This window comes from Balaenoptera ricei, chromosome 10 (assembly GCF_028023285.1).
Source record: "Balaenoptera ricei isolate mBalRic1 chromosome 10, mBalRic1.hap2, whole genome shotgun sequence".
NCBI lineage: Eukaryota > Metazoa > Chordata > Mammalia > Artiodactyla > Balaenopteridae > Balaenoptera > Balaenoptera ricei.
Genome location: NC_082648.1, coordinates 46,071,611 through 46,087,144, shown reverse-complemented (window position 1 = coordinate 46,087,144; position 15,534 = coordinate 46,071,611). Strand labels below are relative to the sequence as shown.

The following is a 15,534-nucleotide window of genomic DNA, read 5'->3' as shown; positions in this document are numbered from 1 at the left end:
GAGAAACTAAGCCCGGAAAAAGTATGTGGTCCCACAGAGTCAGTGACAAAGCCAGGGCCAAGTCTCCTAAACTGTTTCTAGTGCTTTTCTGTTCTGTGGCTCTCTTTCTCTTTCTTTATCCCCGGCTCTGGCATTTAACCTCAACCTCATCCCTCTTGTTTCAATCCAATCCCATTTCTGCCTTACCCTACCTCTAGAGAGGTAAGAACAGGGTATGTCCGCTGCATTCATAGGCTCAAAAGACCACCACCGTTCTTCTCTCCCTGTCTTTTCCCCTTGTCCTCCACCCCCAGCTTTCCCAGGCTCCTTCTGCCCAACCTCATCCCTCTCTTTTTCAGCTTCCAAACTGCCTCTGCCCCAGAGACCCTGCCTCCTCACTCCCCTAACCCCAGCCGACAAGCTTTGAGTTTGATAGAGACCAAAAAAAAAAAAAAAAACAACGATGCTTTGGCAGCGGGTGGCGGTGACGGCTGGATGTGATCTGCCTCCTACAGGAATGCTATTTAAAGGGGCAGCCTCACAATCCTCTCCCTCCAAAGTGACAAGAGAAAAGCCTGCTCCTCAATCTCTCCAGAGCTGCAAACTCAGCTCAAGTTAACTTCTGACTTCCTCAACCTGCACCCTGGCCTGCTGCTTCTGCTTCCTAGTTAGGTGGGAGGGAGAGCACTTGACAACTCATCGAGGTGTGGGGGCTGAGGGGGGATTCATCCTCATCTCCTTTGATGACAGGTACTTAGGAGGAGCAGGAGGCCCTGTGGGGTGGAAGACTGGAAGAACACTCGTCCCCCAACCGCGTGAGTGCATTTCACCCAGATGCCAGCTTCTTCTCAAAGTCAAACTTTGTTGGAGGAGAACTGATCTAGGCAAGAGGATCTAAGGTGAGGGAAGTCTTGTCCCTAGCGGGGACCTCCTTCCCTTCTGGGTCCCCGTGCGCAAATCACATTTGTTCTTTTCCTCCCAGGCAAAGTGCCAAAGGGTGAGATCCCCTCGGCCAGGCCCCGGCAACCCCTGCACATGAAGGCTGCCCTCACCCACCCACTGGACTGAACAGCGTAGTGGGGGAAGCACTGTTTTTACTGCCCAAAGGAACGGAAGCTCCTCTGCAAGCATCTCGCCCCAGGTCTGGTGGGAGGGATAATTCTATCTCATTGCCGCAAACAAGTTAATGGAGATTTTAATGAAAACACTGCACTGATGAAAATGCTGAGGCTAGAACCTACTCTCTGCCTGTGAGACAAAACAATCGGGGTCAGAATTTCTCCTTGATAATTCATTCTGCAGTTCCTTTTAGGCCTACATAAAGCGAGCTGGGGATCTGAGAGCAGAAAGCAGTTCATCGTTGATTGCATCCCAGACTGTAAGAGGTCAGAGACCCTCCTGGCCAAGGAAGTAAACTGCCTAAAATGCCTATGGGTCCTGTTACCTCATCTGTCCTCCACCTCTAGACAGTCACCTTTTGTTTCAGGTGGTAAAGGCCATATCTCCTCACCTTCTCCTGTTTTTGCTCATCCTAAGGTCTCTGGATTCTAACAACTAAGTCTTCCCAGATGAAGAGGCAGTCGGGGCAGGTAGAAAAGGTCTAGGACTGAATGTCATATTTGGGTCCCAGTTCCAGATGTACTGCTAAACATGTGACCTTCATTAAGTCATTTAACATCTCTGAATCTGCTTACTGGCCTGAAATAGGGAAGCCTTCCCTGGCTACCTTGCAGAATTGTCTTAAGGATGTGAGAGCACTTTGAAAATTTTTATGTGGTAGAGAAGTGTGCGTGTGTGATTATATGTTTATAAAAAGATATTATGTCATTATTACAGATATTATGTCTACCCTCTATTCCCCTGCAGCAACTTGTCTTGCTGTTCTCCTTTAGAAAAGGAGGACAGATTTGTGTTGCCAGGGGTTAGGGAAGGGGAAGGGGGTTGCAGGAGGGACATAAAAGAACAATATGAGGGGTTCCTTTTTTTAATATTTATTTATTTATTTATTTGGTTGCATCGGGTCTTAGATGTGGCATGTGGGCTCTTCTTTGCGGTGTGTGGGCTTCTCTCTTGCCTTGGCACGTGGGGCTCAGTAGTTGTGGCACACAGGCTCTCTAGTTGTGGTGTGCGGGCTCTAGAGTGCATGGGCTTAGTTGCCCCGTGGCATGTGGGATCTTAGTTCCCCGACCAAGGATCGAACCCGCGTCCCCTGCATTGGAGGGCAGATTCTTAACCACTGGGCCACAAGCGAAGTCCCTGAGGGGGTTCTTGCAGTGATAAAACTGTCCTGTGTCTTGACCATGGTGGCGGATGCGTGAACCTACATGTGATAAAGCTGTACAGAGCTAAATACACACAATGAAACGAGTATTGGGATTGATAAAGTGCTGTTGGCAACTTGTGATTAAAAAAAAGATGTAAACATGAAAAAAAAATCCTGGTTATGATGGCATAGTATAGTTTTGCAAGATGTTACCTTTGAGGAAAACTGGTAAAGGTACATAGGATCACTCTGTATTATTTCTTACAAGTGCATGTGGATTAACTATCTCAATAAATATTTTAATTAAAAAAAAGTTATTATGTCTACCCTCTATTCCCCTGCAGCAACTTGTCTTGCTGTCCTCTGAGAGGCTCCTCTTAGCGATTCCACATGTATATGGAAAAAGGATCTCCCAGCTCCTCAACGAGAAGATCCCAGCAGAGATATAAGAGGGAAAGGGTAGTTGCTCAGATATTTCTGAGCTTTCTCTTCCTCATCGACTTTGCCGTCAGTCTCAGTAGGCCTGACCCCGAATCACTCCTTAGAACATAATGTCCTTTCCATAGCACAGAAGGACAATTCGCTGACGCACGAAGCAGGACCCTCTGATGTTTCTATCCTAAAGAGTAGACAACTGTTGCTAAGAAAAACCTGTGTATTGATTATGGCTGCCAAGTTTAATGAGTATTGACTAAGCCTGGGTCTTGAGAAATAAAGATCAAACACACAAATATCTAAAAATAGCTAACAAATAGCTTTAATGAACTCCCATGGATTTCCTGAAAACCAAAAATCGCTTCCCTTTTATCATGGAAGTATAGACATGACCCTAATTAATCAATTAGTTAATTATATTTGCCCATTCCAACCACTCTAGACTTGTGACATATATGATCTGTTGCTCCAGTCCTCCCTGGCACTGGGTGCACAGAAGTGCTGGATGGGGGCCACTGTTTCCTGCCACGGAGTTAACCAAACCTAGTTTAGTGCTATCTTGAATGCCCTGGGCTTTGTGACACTTAAATTCTAATTAGTGCAGAAAAGGGCTAAGCTGAAACAGCTTGTACTCCCTCAAGTATACCTACTCTCAGGGCCCTGTAACCTAATGAGGTCTATGAAATTTAAGATCTAGAAGAGAAATCCCTGCCTGGAGCAACAGCTGTACCCAGGATGACAAGGGGATTTGGGTTAAGTTAGTCCCTCCAAACAGGGGGGAGAATACCCCCAAATGCTACGTGACAGAAACTCACATGACACTGGTCCAATTAGTTGTCCTGTGACCTACAATTAATCTAGACTGACCCTCTGCTCTGGGTTGTGGCGATGTCAAGGAAAAACAGGAGGGGTTAAAGTTAAACAGATGAGAGGACTTAACTGGTTACCTACAAGGTGTGGTAGGGCAGGTGAGGGGGGTTTGGGGCAGTGAAAATCTCTCAAGAGCACCTCCTCATTGCCCCTGCAGGCTGCAGAGCTGGAAGCAGAGCAAGAGACTCACGGCTCCTACAAGAGCTCCCACAAGGGAAAAAGGGGTTCCTTTCCTACTACTTTGCAGTAGGGGCAGGCCGAACGCTTGCTGAACACATTTAGAAAAGGAAGAGAGGAGATAATCATCCTAATGAATGTGCAGGAGACAGAAGCAGCTCCAGTGGGAGGATTATAGGCTCATTATGGTTTAATATGATGATTGATCATCTCTGCCTGCCAGCTTATCCTATAATAGTGATGAAGGTCGAAGAGACCCATGCCAGTCAGAGCTCAAGCTCTAGTCCCCAGAAGACAGAAAACATACTTGTGTGTCAAGATTTTTTCATTGTAAAAATTCATACCCGTGGCCCCAATCCCCTAACTTTTTTCCATTAAAAAATCCTCCACTCCCCACCCCAGTGGGCCCCACTTCTCTATGATATCTCAGCCCTGGGCTGTTCCCCCATATTCCTCTTCACCAACTCTGGCTGATCCTCTCTCTAGTGACCCCACCCCATTCCCACCCTTTGAGAAAATAGCCACAGTTTCCAGTGCAGCATGGGCTGAGGTATGTCCAAGGGGCCCTTCAGTGGGTACTGGCCGACACTCGGTTCAGGTGGAAGGCCCGGGATACCTCCCGATAGGCATTTCGAAGCAGGACATATGGGAAACAGGACTCCAGCATGTCCAGGGTCAGGAAGGAGGATTCCTCCACCACCTGGAAGAGAAAGGGCCAAGACAGATGAGGACCCCAGGTAGGGCATACCTCAGTGACACCCTGTTCCTCTTCATTCAGTTCCCTGGGCCCTCTGGGGTGCTTAGAGTTACAAGTGAATGGGGTTCCCAAGGCACTCTCCCCCCCGTTCCTCCCACACTTCATTCCACTCTAGGAAAGCAATGTGGCCTCTTCAGCTCCATTATAATGGCCTCTGTGCCCCTCCTCAGGGTTATATAAAGAGCTCAGAAGCAGAAAGCAGGAAAGAATCACTTCTCTAGCAACGGAAAAGCTCCCATTCTCTCCCATTCTGGATGCTAAAATACGTGGGTGAGCAGCACAGATGCAGGTAAGGATGGATAAAAGAGCTAACGACAAAGCTCTGCAGAGAAAGAAACAGTTGCCACTACAGGCCAAGAAAGAGGGGTCTGGAATCCACACGGGTCCTCTTGTGCTGGGCCTCAGTCTCCTCCCTCCCTTAGTGCAGTGCTTGGGGAACAGCAAGGATGCTGCATAAAGGAGCAGGCATGATTAATTAGTTTAATTAGAAGCCTGTGTGCTGCGGTAATCCCTGCAGCCCGCAGAGCCAAGCGGAATGATAGATGGAGATACCTGGGTAAGACGGAGGGAAGCGGGGCAGGGGGATAGTAGCGAAGAGCAGCACAGCCTAGCGTTGGGCCAGAGGACCCTCTTCCCTAAGGAAGGAACAGGGTGTCTTTCCTTCGGTACTCTCCTCACCCAGAGGGCCCCCTTCCCTAAGGAAGGAACAGGGTGTCTTTCCTTCGGTACTCTCCTCACCCAAGAGGATGTGGGACTAAAAACACACTCTGGAGAGAAGTGTCCCATATCCTCTGGCAGTTCACACAGATGGGCCTTCCCAATATGTCTGGTGTTTCAAGTCCTGAAAATTCACTCAGGGAAGAGAATCTACCGTCTCTACTCTAACATGTCTCTCTCCTTGAAGCCCTTTCAAGTTTTAAAATTTGTAAGATACTGCAGTTCTCAAACCATGCACACACAATACACACAACAGCCTCAGAAGAGCAGACACCACAGGCTGAAGGAAAGGAAATCTGCCCGTAAAACTGTAGCTCTGATCTTGGGCTGGATGACAGAAAGAATTTCTTGCTACACACAAGACTTTCAAACCTTAAGCCAGGAGAGAGATACGATCTCTTTTCCAGGACATGACCCTTGGGTACGGGGAAATGAGTGGTGGCTTCAAGAAGAATCCACTTGCCCAAGACTTCTAATCTCCGCTCTATTAAGCACAGAAAATCACAGGGCTCCTAACTGGAGGAAATTCATGGTAGTGGAAACAGCCCTAGAGTGAAGGCCAAGAAATGGGTTCTAGTCCCAGATCTGCCCATATATTCTGGGGGAGACCTTGGATGTCATCTTTGCCTCCCTCTCACCTATGAATTGTGAGGACTGGATTAACTGCCAGCATCTGATCTGGTTCTGACATCTAGGATTCCATGATTCTATGAGAGAGTCATTCCTTCCCCCGTGACACCCAAGCCAGGAGCAATCTGACAATAGTGGGGGTGGGCACTGTCCAGGCTTGACAGCCAAGACAGAACGACCCCACGGAGAGAAGTGCCTGCCCAGGATTTGGGGCTACCTGAGTAGCCTCTTAACTCAGAATACAGCTCCTTCCCTTCAGACACTTCCAATTTCTCTGTGGAACCATTAGCATTTAAATTGCTTTGCAGCAGCTAGGCCCTCTGTCTCTTCCCTCCTACAAAAAGTGCCTGGTCCTAGCTCTGTTCCAGCCACTCCGCAGGCCTGTGATGCCATAAGGGGCAGACAGCTTCCCACACTTTGGGGCGGGGGGAGGGGGGACTCAAAGCAGAGGGAGGAGACAGCACTGAGCGGCAATACAGCATCACCTCCAGCCTCACAGAGGTGAAACCTGCCCAAGGGAATGAACAGGCGTGCCTAAATCATCCAGAAACTAAACTAAGCAGCGGAGAGAGGGGACTAACATTTATTTAGCCTCTCTTATGTACTAGGCACTTTTATACATACTGTCTCATGAATCCTTGCCCCTCTATCATAAAGATAATTGCCCACTTTCATGGCTGAGGAATCAGTCTCGGAAAGGTTACTTAACTTGCCCTAGGTCCCACTGCTCTGAAGACTGTGCTCTATCTAGCATACTACACTTGCCTTCCCTCTGCCCTCCTTTGCCTCCTGTGCCTTCTCACCCCTCACCTCATCCCACCCCCACCCTCAGGTCCATTCTCTTCTCTTCTCCATCATAATCCTTAATCAGCCCAACCTAGGCCTTTTTCAAGCTGGAGAAACTGAGACACAGATACCACTCAATGCCTGTGTATTTAAAGAAGGAGACCCAGGGGGAGTTCCAGGCTTGCCTGCCCCTAATATTTGTCGGCCTGGCCAAGAGTACAAATGGAAGCCCATATACCATATGACTAAATAAATCAGACAAACTATTCTTCCTTGTGACCTTTGCAATATGTAGTCGTCTTTCAATATTCATGGGGTACTGGCAGGGGATTTGTTCTAGGACCACCCCTGGAACTAATTCAGGGGATTCAGATACCAGAATCTGTAGATGCGCAAGTTACTTATATAAAATGGCATAGTACTTGCATATAACCTACAATATCTTCCCATATACTTAAATCATCTCTAGATTACTTATAATACCTAATACAATGTAAATGCTTAAATAGTTGCTGGTGTGGGCAAACTGAAGTTTTGCTTTATGGAACTTCCTGGAATTTTTTTTAAAATATTTTCAATCCACGGTTGGTTGAATCCATGGCTGAGAACCTGTGGATATGGAGGGCTGAGTGTACCTTTACAGTTTCATGGAAGACAGGTTTGAATTAAGAATTCTTAGACCCCCCAGAGTTCTGCACCAGAATAGGGGGAAGAGAGGGAATCAGCCTCCAGCCTGGCCCCCTTGTCCTCCCAGCCCCAGTGTGGGGGATCTGTATACACACATAAACTTCCTGTCTGCACATCTAAACTCCAGCCATACATTCCGTGGGCTCTAGAGCACAGTCTGCCTCAGTAGGATGGACTTGAAGAAGCTCAGCACAAGCCCTACAGGTGGGCTGGAGCTGCTTAGCAGAGAATTCTGAGGCCCTAGAAATCTTTAGTGGGGGCTTCAAGGTGGGGCACAGGCTCCAGGTGGGCATGTCCTCTCCCTGTAGGCCAGAGGGGGGCCACTTAAACCCAGGGCCCCAGACAGGAGCCCCTGCTGTCCACGTCTAAGTGCAGCACTAACCAAGGGAATCAAACTTTAGAGCAAAAGAGTAAGCATGTTGAAGAGGGAAACAGGGTCAAGCGGAAAAGATTTTTTAAAAGTTAATTGGGTCAGAGTTCCCAGAACTTTCTGCCAAAGTAGGGGAAAGGCCACAGCTTGGGAAGACAGAAGAGACAGCAGGAGCTGTCTGATTCATGGCCCACCTGGCTCCCTGCCTTACAGCTTTTCAGCTAAAATCCCATCCCTCCTCTGAGCCCCCATCCCCCTCCCCCAGTTCAGCTGTGTGCTACTCAGCACCTTCTTCATGGTACTCTTAAGAACAAGAAATAGAGCGGTAGGAAGTGGTCAAGTAAAACCAAACATGTACTGGACAGATAGTTATGGATGAGGGACACAGTTGCCCCACCACGTCAGACTCAAGAACACTGCAGGGAAAGGGGCCCAGTTAACTAGGGGCTGGGAAGACCCTGTCCTGCAGAGAAGTCCTCGAAGACTCTACTACCTTGGGATTACAGGACAAGTCTAGAATGTTAGCCAGAACGTAAGGCCTAGACCTCCTCAGGCAGAATTAAGTTCTTAGTTAATGCTTTTGGGTGATAACAATGGCTGGGAGCCAAGGACCCTAAAGAGGAACCTCCTTCTGGCCCTTCCTCTAAGACCAACTTACACCAGATACATACCAAGCGCATGAGCAGAGAAATGGATTCCCGATTTCTGGTTTTAAGCTTGTCAGTCTCCTGGCCCAGCTGCAGGAGGCTGACGGAAGCTACCTGTAAGGAAAGAATTTGTAAGGAAGAAGATTTTTATGGTCAGAGTAGGACAGCCTCAGACTACAGAAGTCAACAAGAGATCAAGGAGGTGAGTTAAGAAGTGCTGGGATGTTCCTGGAGGCTCAGGGTGGGCAAGCAGCAAATCCCCCAGGTTTCAGAGATGCACACTGCCTCTAAACTAGCCAGTGCAGACAACAGGAGGTTGCTGGGGATGCTGGAGGAGAGGCTGCAAGGGGCGAAGAAAGAACCTGCAGCAGAGGCAGGTAATACTGTATGCCAGGAGATTAATCTCTTTTCCTAGGCGGCCTCCAGACACCACTGTCATCAGACTGTTTACAGCGGACTCCCCACCCGACCAGAGACAGAGCTGGGCCTCTGATTCAGACACAGTGTTCTTGGTATTCTCCTCCTGTCAACTCCCGAATGGCTGTCCTCTTCATTCACCTTCAGGCCCCCAACAGATCAAAGAGGGAGAAAGAAATGTCACTAATTGCATCCCAGGCCCAGGTTACCTGTATTTAGCAAACAAAGAGGGTAAAAGGGGAAAAGTGGCGGCGGCAGGGGTGGCAGGGGGGGAGTCGGGGGGGGTCGGGTGATTCCCTTCTCACTCCATCTTAGAGATCTGGTATGAATCCTCTTTCTATCCAAGATGCTCAGAGCCCAATTTGTGTGCCTGTTGTCCCAGTTTAAATAGAGAACCTCTCACTAAGCTTCCAAGTCCCTGGCATGTACTTCTCAGGTCAAGAGTGTGATTCCCTAGAGCATATGATCTACTGTTTCCTCCTAAAAGGAGACAGATAAGGACCTAGTTTTTAAATCAGGACCATGCTTTGCAAAAGAATAAGCTCCCTATTGCTGAGAATGCTCAAGCAGGCAGTGGGTACTGGACCATGTTTCAGAAGTGTATGGAGGGGATTCCTCCATGGAGTATTTAGAATGGGAAGCTCTGGGGCCTCTTTGAACAAAGGAAAGAGATTACTTATTCTGTGATTTTCCAGAGGCAAAACTTAGATCAATAATGATAGCTACAGGGAGTCAAACTTTGGCTAAAAAAAATTTTAACAATTTTTTTCAAACAAATTGGACATAACCTATAGTAAAATCAGCTGCTTGATTGTAAGTTCCAGTCCCTAGAAATCTAGACCAGTGATTCTCAAAGTAAGATCACAGGATGGGCAGCACCAACATTACCCGGGAACTTGTTGAAAATGCAAATTTTCCAGCCCCACCTCTAATCTACTGAATCAGAAATTCTCCAGGTGATTCTGACTTACAATGAAGTTTGAGAATTTGAAAAAAGCTTGACTTTTTATCAGTATTAGAGTTGAAAAGGGCCTTATAGATTATAAAACTCAGCGTCTCTCCAACTTCACTGTGCATCTGGTCTCCTGGAGACCTTGTTAAAAACAGAGGCCTGGACTCACCCTAGAATATTCTAATTCAGTAGGTCTGGTGTAAGGATCAGAAATCTGTATTTTAACAAATTCCTCAGGATAATGTAATGCACACCAAGGTAGTGAATCATGGATTCAGTTTAATCTTTCTATTTAATAAATGGGAAAACTGAGGCCCCAAAAGTTTGGGTCTTCAGAGATCACACAACTGCTTAGTGGCAGATCCAAAACTAGAACTCAGGTTTGCTAACTCTTAGTCCAATGCTCCTTCCAAGTATTTGGGCAGAGGCTGAAATACCAGCTGTTAGAGAATCTAGAAGAAACCCCTGCCTTTCACAAAGTGGCCTCTCACTACTTAATGAATAGGATGGGAGGTTAGGCTCCAAGGCCTGCTCAACAATAACTGTCTATGGATTTAAGTCAAACCAGTTCCCACCAGACTTTGCAATCGTCCATTCCTTATAACGTATATCCACTCACCACCAGAAATTCCTTGAGGTGAGTTTCAATGTTCTTGTTGTAGAGGGTGAAGAGGGCAGCAGACACCTGGATGATGGCTTTGGTCAAGCAGTGAATATTGTTGCTGTAACCTAGGTTATTATTGACAAAGAGGGAGAGAAAGGAAAGGAAAGTGAGCCACCCCAGGCGACCCCAGCTGGTAACTTCTCGTTTTTTCAGGCTGGGCCATCCCTATTTGACACCAAAAGGACTGGAAGGCATTTGAGGATTAGGAGAAGGATATTCCTATGTAATTTCACTGGAATTGAATTTTAGGGATAGTTCATTCTCGAGTGCTTTTTGAAACAGAACTTTACATCTGAGTCAGAAGTCTGTGTTTTCCAGATAAATGTCTCCGTCTCATCTCCCGACCCCAGGACACTAACCTAAACTGCACTGGTCCCTCAAACCTACTCCTGGGCTTCCCTGGTGGCGCAGTGGTTGAGAATCTGCCTGCCAATGCAGGGCACACGGGTTCGAGCCCTGGTCTGGGAAGATCCCACATGCCGTGGAGCAACTGGGCCCGTGAGCCACAACTACTGAGCCTGCGCGTCTGGAGCCTGTGCTCCGCAACGGGAGAGGCCGCGACAGTGAGAGGCCCGCGCACCGCGATGAAGAGTGGCCCCCGCTCGCCGCAACAAGAGAAAGCCCTCGCACAGAAACGAAGACCCAACACAGCCATAAATAAATAAATAAATTTATTTTAAAACAAACAAACAAACAAACCTACTCCTTACTTACCATCCTTCTCAATGCTATAGAAGGAAGCTGGGTCCATGGCAAGGAGGGGGAGGGAAACGGCAAGAAAGATCAAGAGCAGGCAGGCCACCTTATATTCTTCCTCAGGGGATGACGTATCTGGAAAGAAGGAAAAAGGAAAAGAGAGTAAGGTCAGCAAACAGGAGTTTTCTTCCATGGGGTCCTACTTCGCAGAATTACTAGGAGGATCACATGAGAAAATATCTGTGAAAATTACTTGCAGAGCACTATAGGCAAGTCATGACTGCTGCAGGGGACAGTACTAGCCTCCACTGATGGCGAGAGGCCTGAGCCCTGGAGGCCTCCCCTGGTGACTGAGCACAGCTCTTGGCAAAGGGCTCTGCTGACACGCAGTCTGAGGGCACTCTGTCAGCTGCCTGATGGGGTACAGAGGCAGGAAGGAGAGGAAAGAGTCTCACCAAAACCGAGAGAGAAGAGGGAGAGCCAGTCTGGCAATTTTAAAAGGGCTTACTACCAGCCCCCTGATTCCATCCTATTCTGAGTGTGTACAAGTAAGAATGTGCTAATCCGAGGAAATGTGTAATGGAAATATAAGAGACAAGTGTGAGTCCAGGGGAGGAAGCGCATGGTGTCAAGGTGATTTTAGGGGAGGGGAGAGCACAAGATCATTCTGGGGAACTTGGATGCTATACCACACAACTTAGTATGAATTCACGTCTACTGTGTATTGTTCGCTCATCGTTTCATTTGCATGACTCTTATTTCCCCAACCAGATTGTAAGTTCCTTTGAGCACCTGCTGAGTACCAGACTCTCACTTAATACTTTTTAGCTGATTGACAGATCAACTGGTTAGAATCTGACTAGAAATCTAAATTGCCTGTGGAAGTATTTTCTGGGGATTAGAGACTATGCTTTAAGTCTTTCCTTAGCTCCAATTTTATAACCTCTGAATTCACAATCCCAAATAAAGGCTTCTTTGAGATTGACATTTTTCCACCCCAAAATAGGGCCCAAGCCCTCCGTTGCCCCCTTTCCCCAATCTTACCAGTTTTCAGATTGGCAATGGCAGCCACCAGAGCTGGGTCAATGTCACAGCCCACCCCTGCAGCAGATGCCAGCTCAAAGACACTCAGGGTCACCTGGTAGAGAAGAAAACAACATTCTGGAGGGTATCCCCTGGAGAGAAGTGCTTGACAGAAGCTACAGGCAGTCAAGACTCCTGGATCACAGATTTTAAACTTTTGGTGTCCTATCATCTTTTCTAGGTATTCCTTTCATAGATCTCCCTAACCTACACAGGAAAGAGGAAAAAAAAAAAAAAAAATCCAGTGCTTTAGCTTGGCATTCAGATTCTCCACAGTACAAATTTATTTTTTCAACCTTATTTCCTCAAATGCTTCCTACAGTCAATGCAGCCAGGGTAATTTATTCACTGTCTCCAAGCTACAACTTACTTTCTTACTTGCATGCTTCGGTTCATGTGCTTCCCTCCTCTAGAGTGTCCTTTCTTCTTGAGAGATGATAGAAAATATATATATTGGTCCCTGCCCCTGGTTCCTGACACAGGGCTCCTAAAACCCGTATAATTTCCTAAGTGATAAAAACACCAGGAGCATTTTTTTGTTCTTATGCGGCAACTCTGGGTGTGCTCCCGAACAGCTCCTGGATGGCGGCTGGTCACCAGAAAGACCAACCTTGGTTAGAAGCTGGGAATTTTCAGCCGCACCACACCCCCACTTCTCCAGAGAGGGGAGCGGGCCTGGAAATGGAGTTAATAATTGATCATGCCTACGCGAGGAAGCCTCCATAAAATCCCAACAGTACGGGGTTCAGAGAGCCTCCAGGTTGAGAACACATCCACGGACCAGGAGGGTGATGCAGCCCAACTCCACGGGGACAGACGCTCCTGCCCTCAGGATCCTCCCAGACCTCGCCCCATGTATCTCTCCATCTGGCTGTTTATCTTATATCCTTTATCACATCCTTTAATAAACTGGTAGATGTGTTTCCCTGAGTTCTGTAAGCCACTCTAGCAAATTAATGGAAAATAAGGAGGGGGATATTGGAACCTCCGACCTACAGCCGGTTGGTCAGAAGCACAGCTGACAACTTAGGTTTGCAACTGGCTTCTGAAGCGGGGAGTAGGTGCAGACTTGTGGGAGTGAACCCTTAACCTGTGTGATCTGACACTATCTCCAGGTAGATAGTGTCAGAATTAAGTTTCAGGACACCCAACTGGTGTCACAGAGAACTGGTGTGGGGGAAAAACCTCCACACATTTGGTGACCAGAAGTGTCAGAAGTGAAGTGTTCTGTGTGAGAGGAAAGAAGACTCGCAGGAGAGAAACACACAGGTAAGAACTGGGTTTTTCCCTGCATAGGAAGGAAAAAAGTCTAGAGTTTTTCCTATTTACCTCTCCTCTACTTATATCTAAGTGACACCCACACTTGAGGCCTAACTCAAATCCCATATTCTCTATGGAGCCCTCCCTGTTGACTTCAGCCCAAGCTCATCTCTCCCTCCTTAACCTGGCACCGCTTACTTCGCAGTGATCACACGCAGCACTTGGTATCATCAGTTTTCTTTTCAGATTGGAGGTGAGACGTATGGCTTATCTCATCAAATAGATTACAATTTTTTTTTTTTAACCTCATGGAATAGAGAGGGGAGAAAAAGCCTTTGGAGTGAGAAGATCTGGGTTCAAATCCTAGCACCACCACTTATTAAATGTGTGACCTTGGCTAAAAGTTACTTAACTTCTTCGAGCCTCCATTTTCTCATCTGTAAAAGTGGGATAATGATACCTACCTCACAGAGTTGCTGTGAAGATTAAATTAGACCACATGTGTAAAGCATCTACCCTAGTGACTCACAGAGTCACCAAGAGACTAATAACTATTATCCCTTTCGCTCTACTTCCTTTCTCTCAAAGCCAGGAACTCTGCATTTCTTTTATCCTCTCTAGGTTTTAACACAATGCTAAGCACATAGAAGGCATTCAGTTAATACTGATTGATTGATTCCTGAATCCCTCACTGTACTTAGAATCAGGTTCCCAAGATGTAGCCCCAAACACCCACCCACCCACCCACAAAGTACTCAGACCCCTTTTGAGGTTAAAAAAAAAAAAAAAGGACTTGAAAATGTTCTGAGAGAACAAGGATAACTGTTTCAACAGTAGATAACTAAGTAGAGTATCTTATGCAAAGAACCCCACAGACATAACAATAAACACACTGCCTGTGGTGCTGGACACAGGAAGTTAACCTCAGCCACATCCTGCTCTGCCCTTTATTTAAATTCCCTACTAACTAAATAACCCTGCTTGTGGCACCCATGACTTAGGAGATCAAGGACCTGGTCCATGACCTGTGGTCTTCTGGAGGAAGAAAGTGATCATTGGAGGAGCTTCTGTTCTCTTCTCCTAATCTTCTCACCCCCCTGAGGCAGTAACAGAATCTCTGACGGACAGGCCATCGCCCGCGCCACCCGACCTGCTTATTCTCCCAGGCAGGCAGAGCCTAAAGCTCGGAGCTGCTTGGAAGATGCCAGCTAGACACACTCCTGACAGGCCAGAGCGTTCAGCCCTGCCACCAACAGCTGCCCGAACCCCAGGCTCACCATGACACCAAAGACCTGGCCTGAAGGAGCAGCCCGCCCAGTGAAACGTCACCCCCTCAGGGCCCGTGACCCCTTGACCCTCATCATCTGATTTCAGGCAGAGAGAGGGGAAATGTTCACAACTCTTTTGACCTCAAGGTAAAGGAAGTTTTTTTTTCTAAGTTTTCTTTTTTTTTTCTGACTACTTCCTGTTAACCAGTTTCCTCTTCTCACAGACCTCCCTCCGTTAACGGAATCCATTATAAGAGAAGTGCCCTGCCCTGTGCATTTGAAGGTCCTTGTTCCCAGCCTTCAGCTGTATTTCCTGCAAAACATACTTGTTTGTTCTAGGTGATTCAAAAGGCAAGCTGACGTGAGGTGGGGGAGGGGGAATGGATGTTTAACTAGGGTGCTTACAGAGTCCCCTCCGCCTTTCCCCATCTCTAGAGGAAATGAGGCCCAAGGCAGGTGACACACGCACAGAGGAACCAGAAAGTTTCAGAACTAGGAGGAAGAAAAGGCCAGAAAAAGAAAGGAAAATCTGAGGGCAGGCAGGGTGGGTAGGAATGGAAGAAACAAATTTTACAAAAAGTACCCAGGCTCCTGACTAAAGAGGGGACTTGTCTGCATATAGTTGGGTATCTAATTTGCACATCTTAGGAGAAAAGCTGTACGAACTATCCTAGACCTTACTCCTCTCCCTCCAGTAACGTTTCCCTAGCCCCCGCAGGATCTCCCCTGGGCTCCCCAGCTGTGCACCCTCTCGTCTGACCCACGCCCCTCCCTCCACAAAATCTTCCCCAACGTGTTTCTATTCAAATTCTGGCTCTTCTCCCTGCAGTATTCTTCAGAGCCCTCTCTCCCTTACAAGATCCTAGCTCCATCCTT

The 15,534-nt window shown here is 47.3% G+C and overlaps 1 protein-coding gene across 1 annotated transcript in view; it reads right to left on the bottom strand.

Moving 5' to 3' along the window:
• Positions 1-4,136: 4,136 nt before the first annotated feature.
• Positions 4,137-15,534, bottom strand: part of NCKAP1L (NCK associated protein 1 like) — a 41,178-nt gene continuing 29,780 nt past the window's right edge. The window contains exons 27-31 of the mRNA XM_059934635.1: positions 12,092-12,185; positions 11,066-11,182; positions 10,307-10,416; positions 8,343-8,432; positions 4,137-4,424 (exon numbers count right to left, since the gene is read on the bottom strand). Of these exons, the coding sequence (XP_059790618.1) occupies positions 4,293-4,424; positions 8,343-8,432; positions 10,307-10,416; positions 11,066-11,182; positions 12,092-12,185 (543 nt within the window). The 3' untranslated portion in view covers positions 4,137-4,292. The remainder of the gene's footprint in view (positions 4,425-8,342; positions 8,433-10,306; positions 10,417-11,065; positions 11,183-12,091; positions 12,186-15,534) is intronic.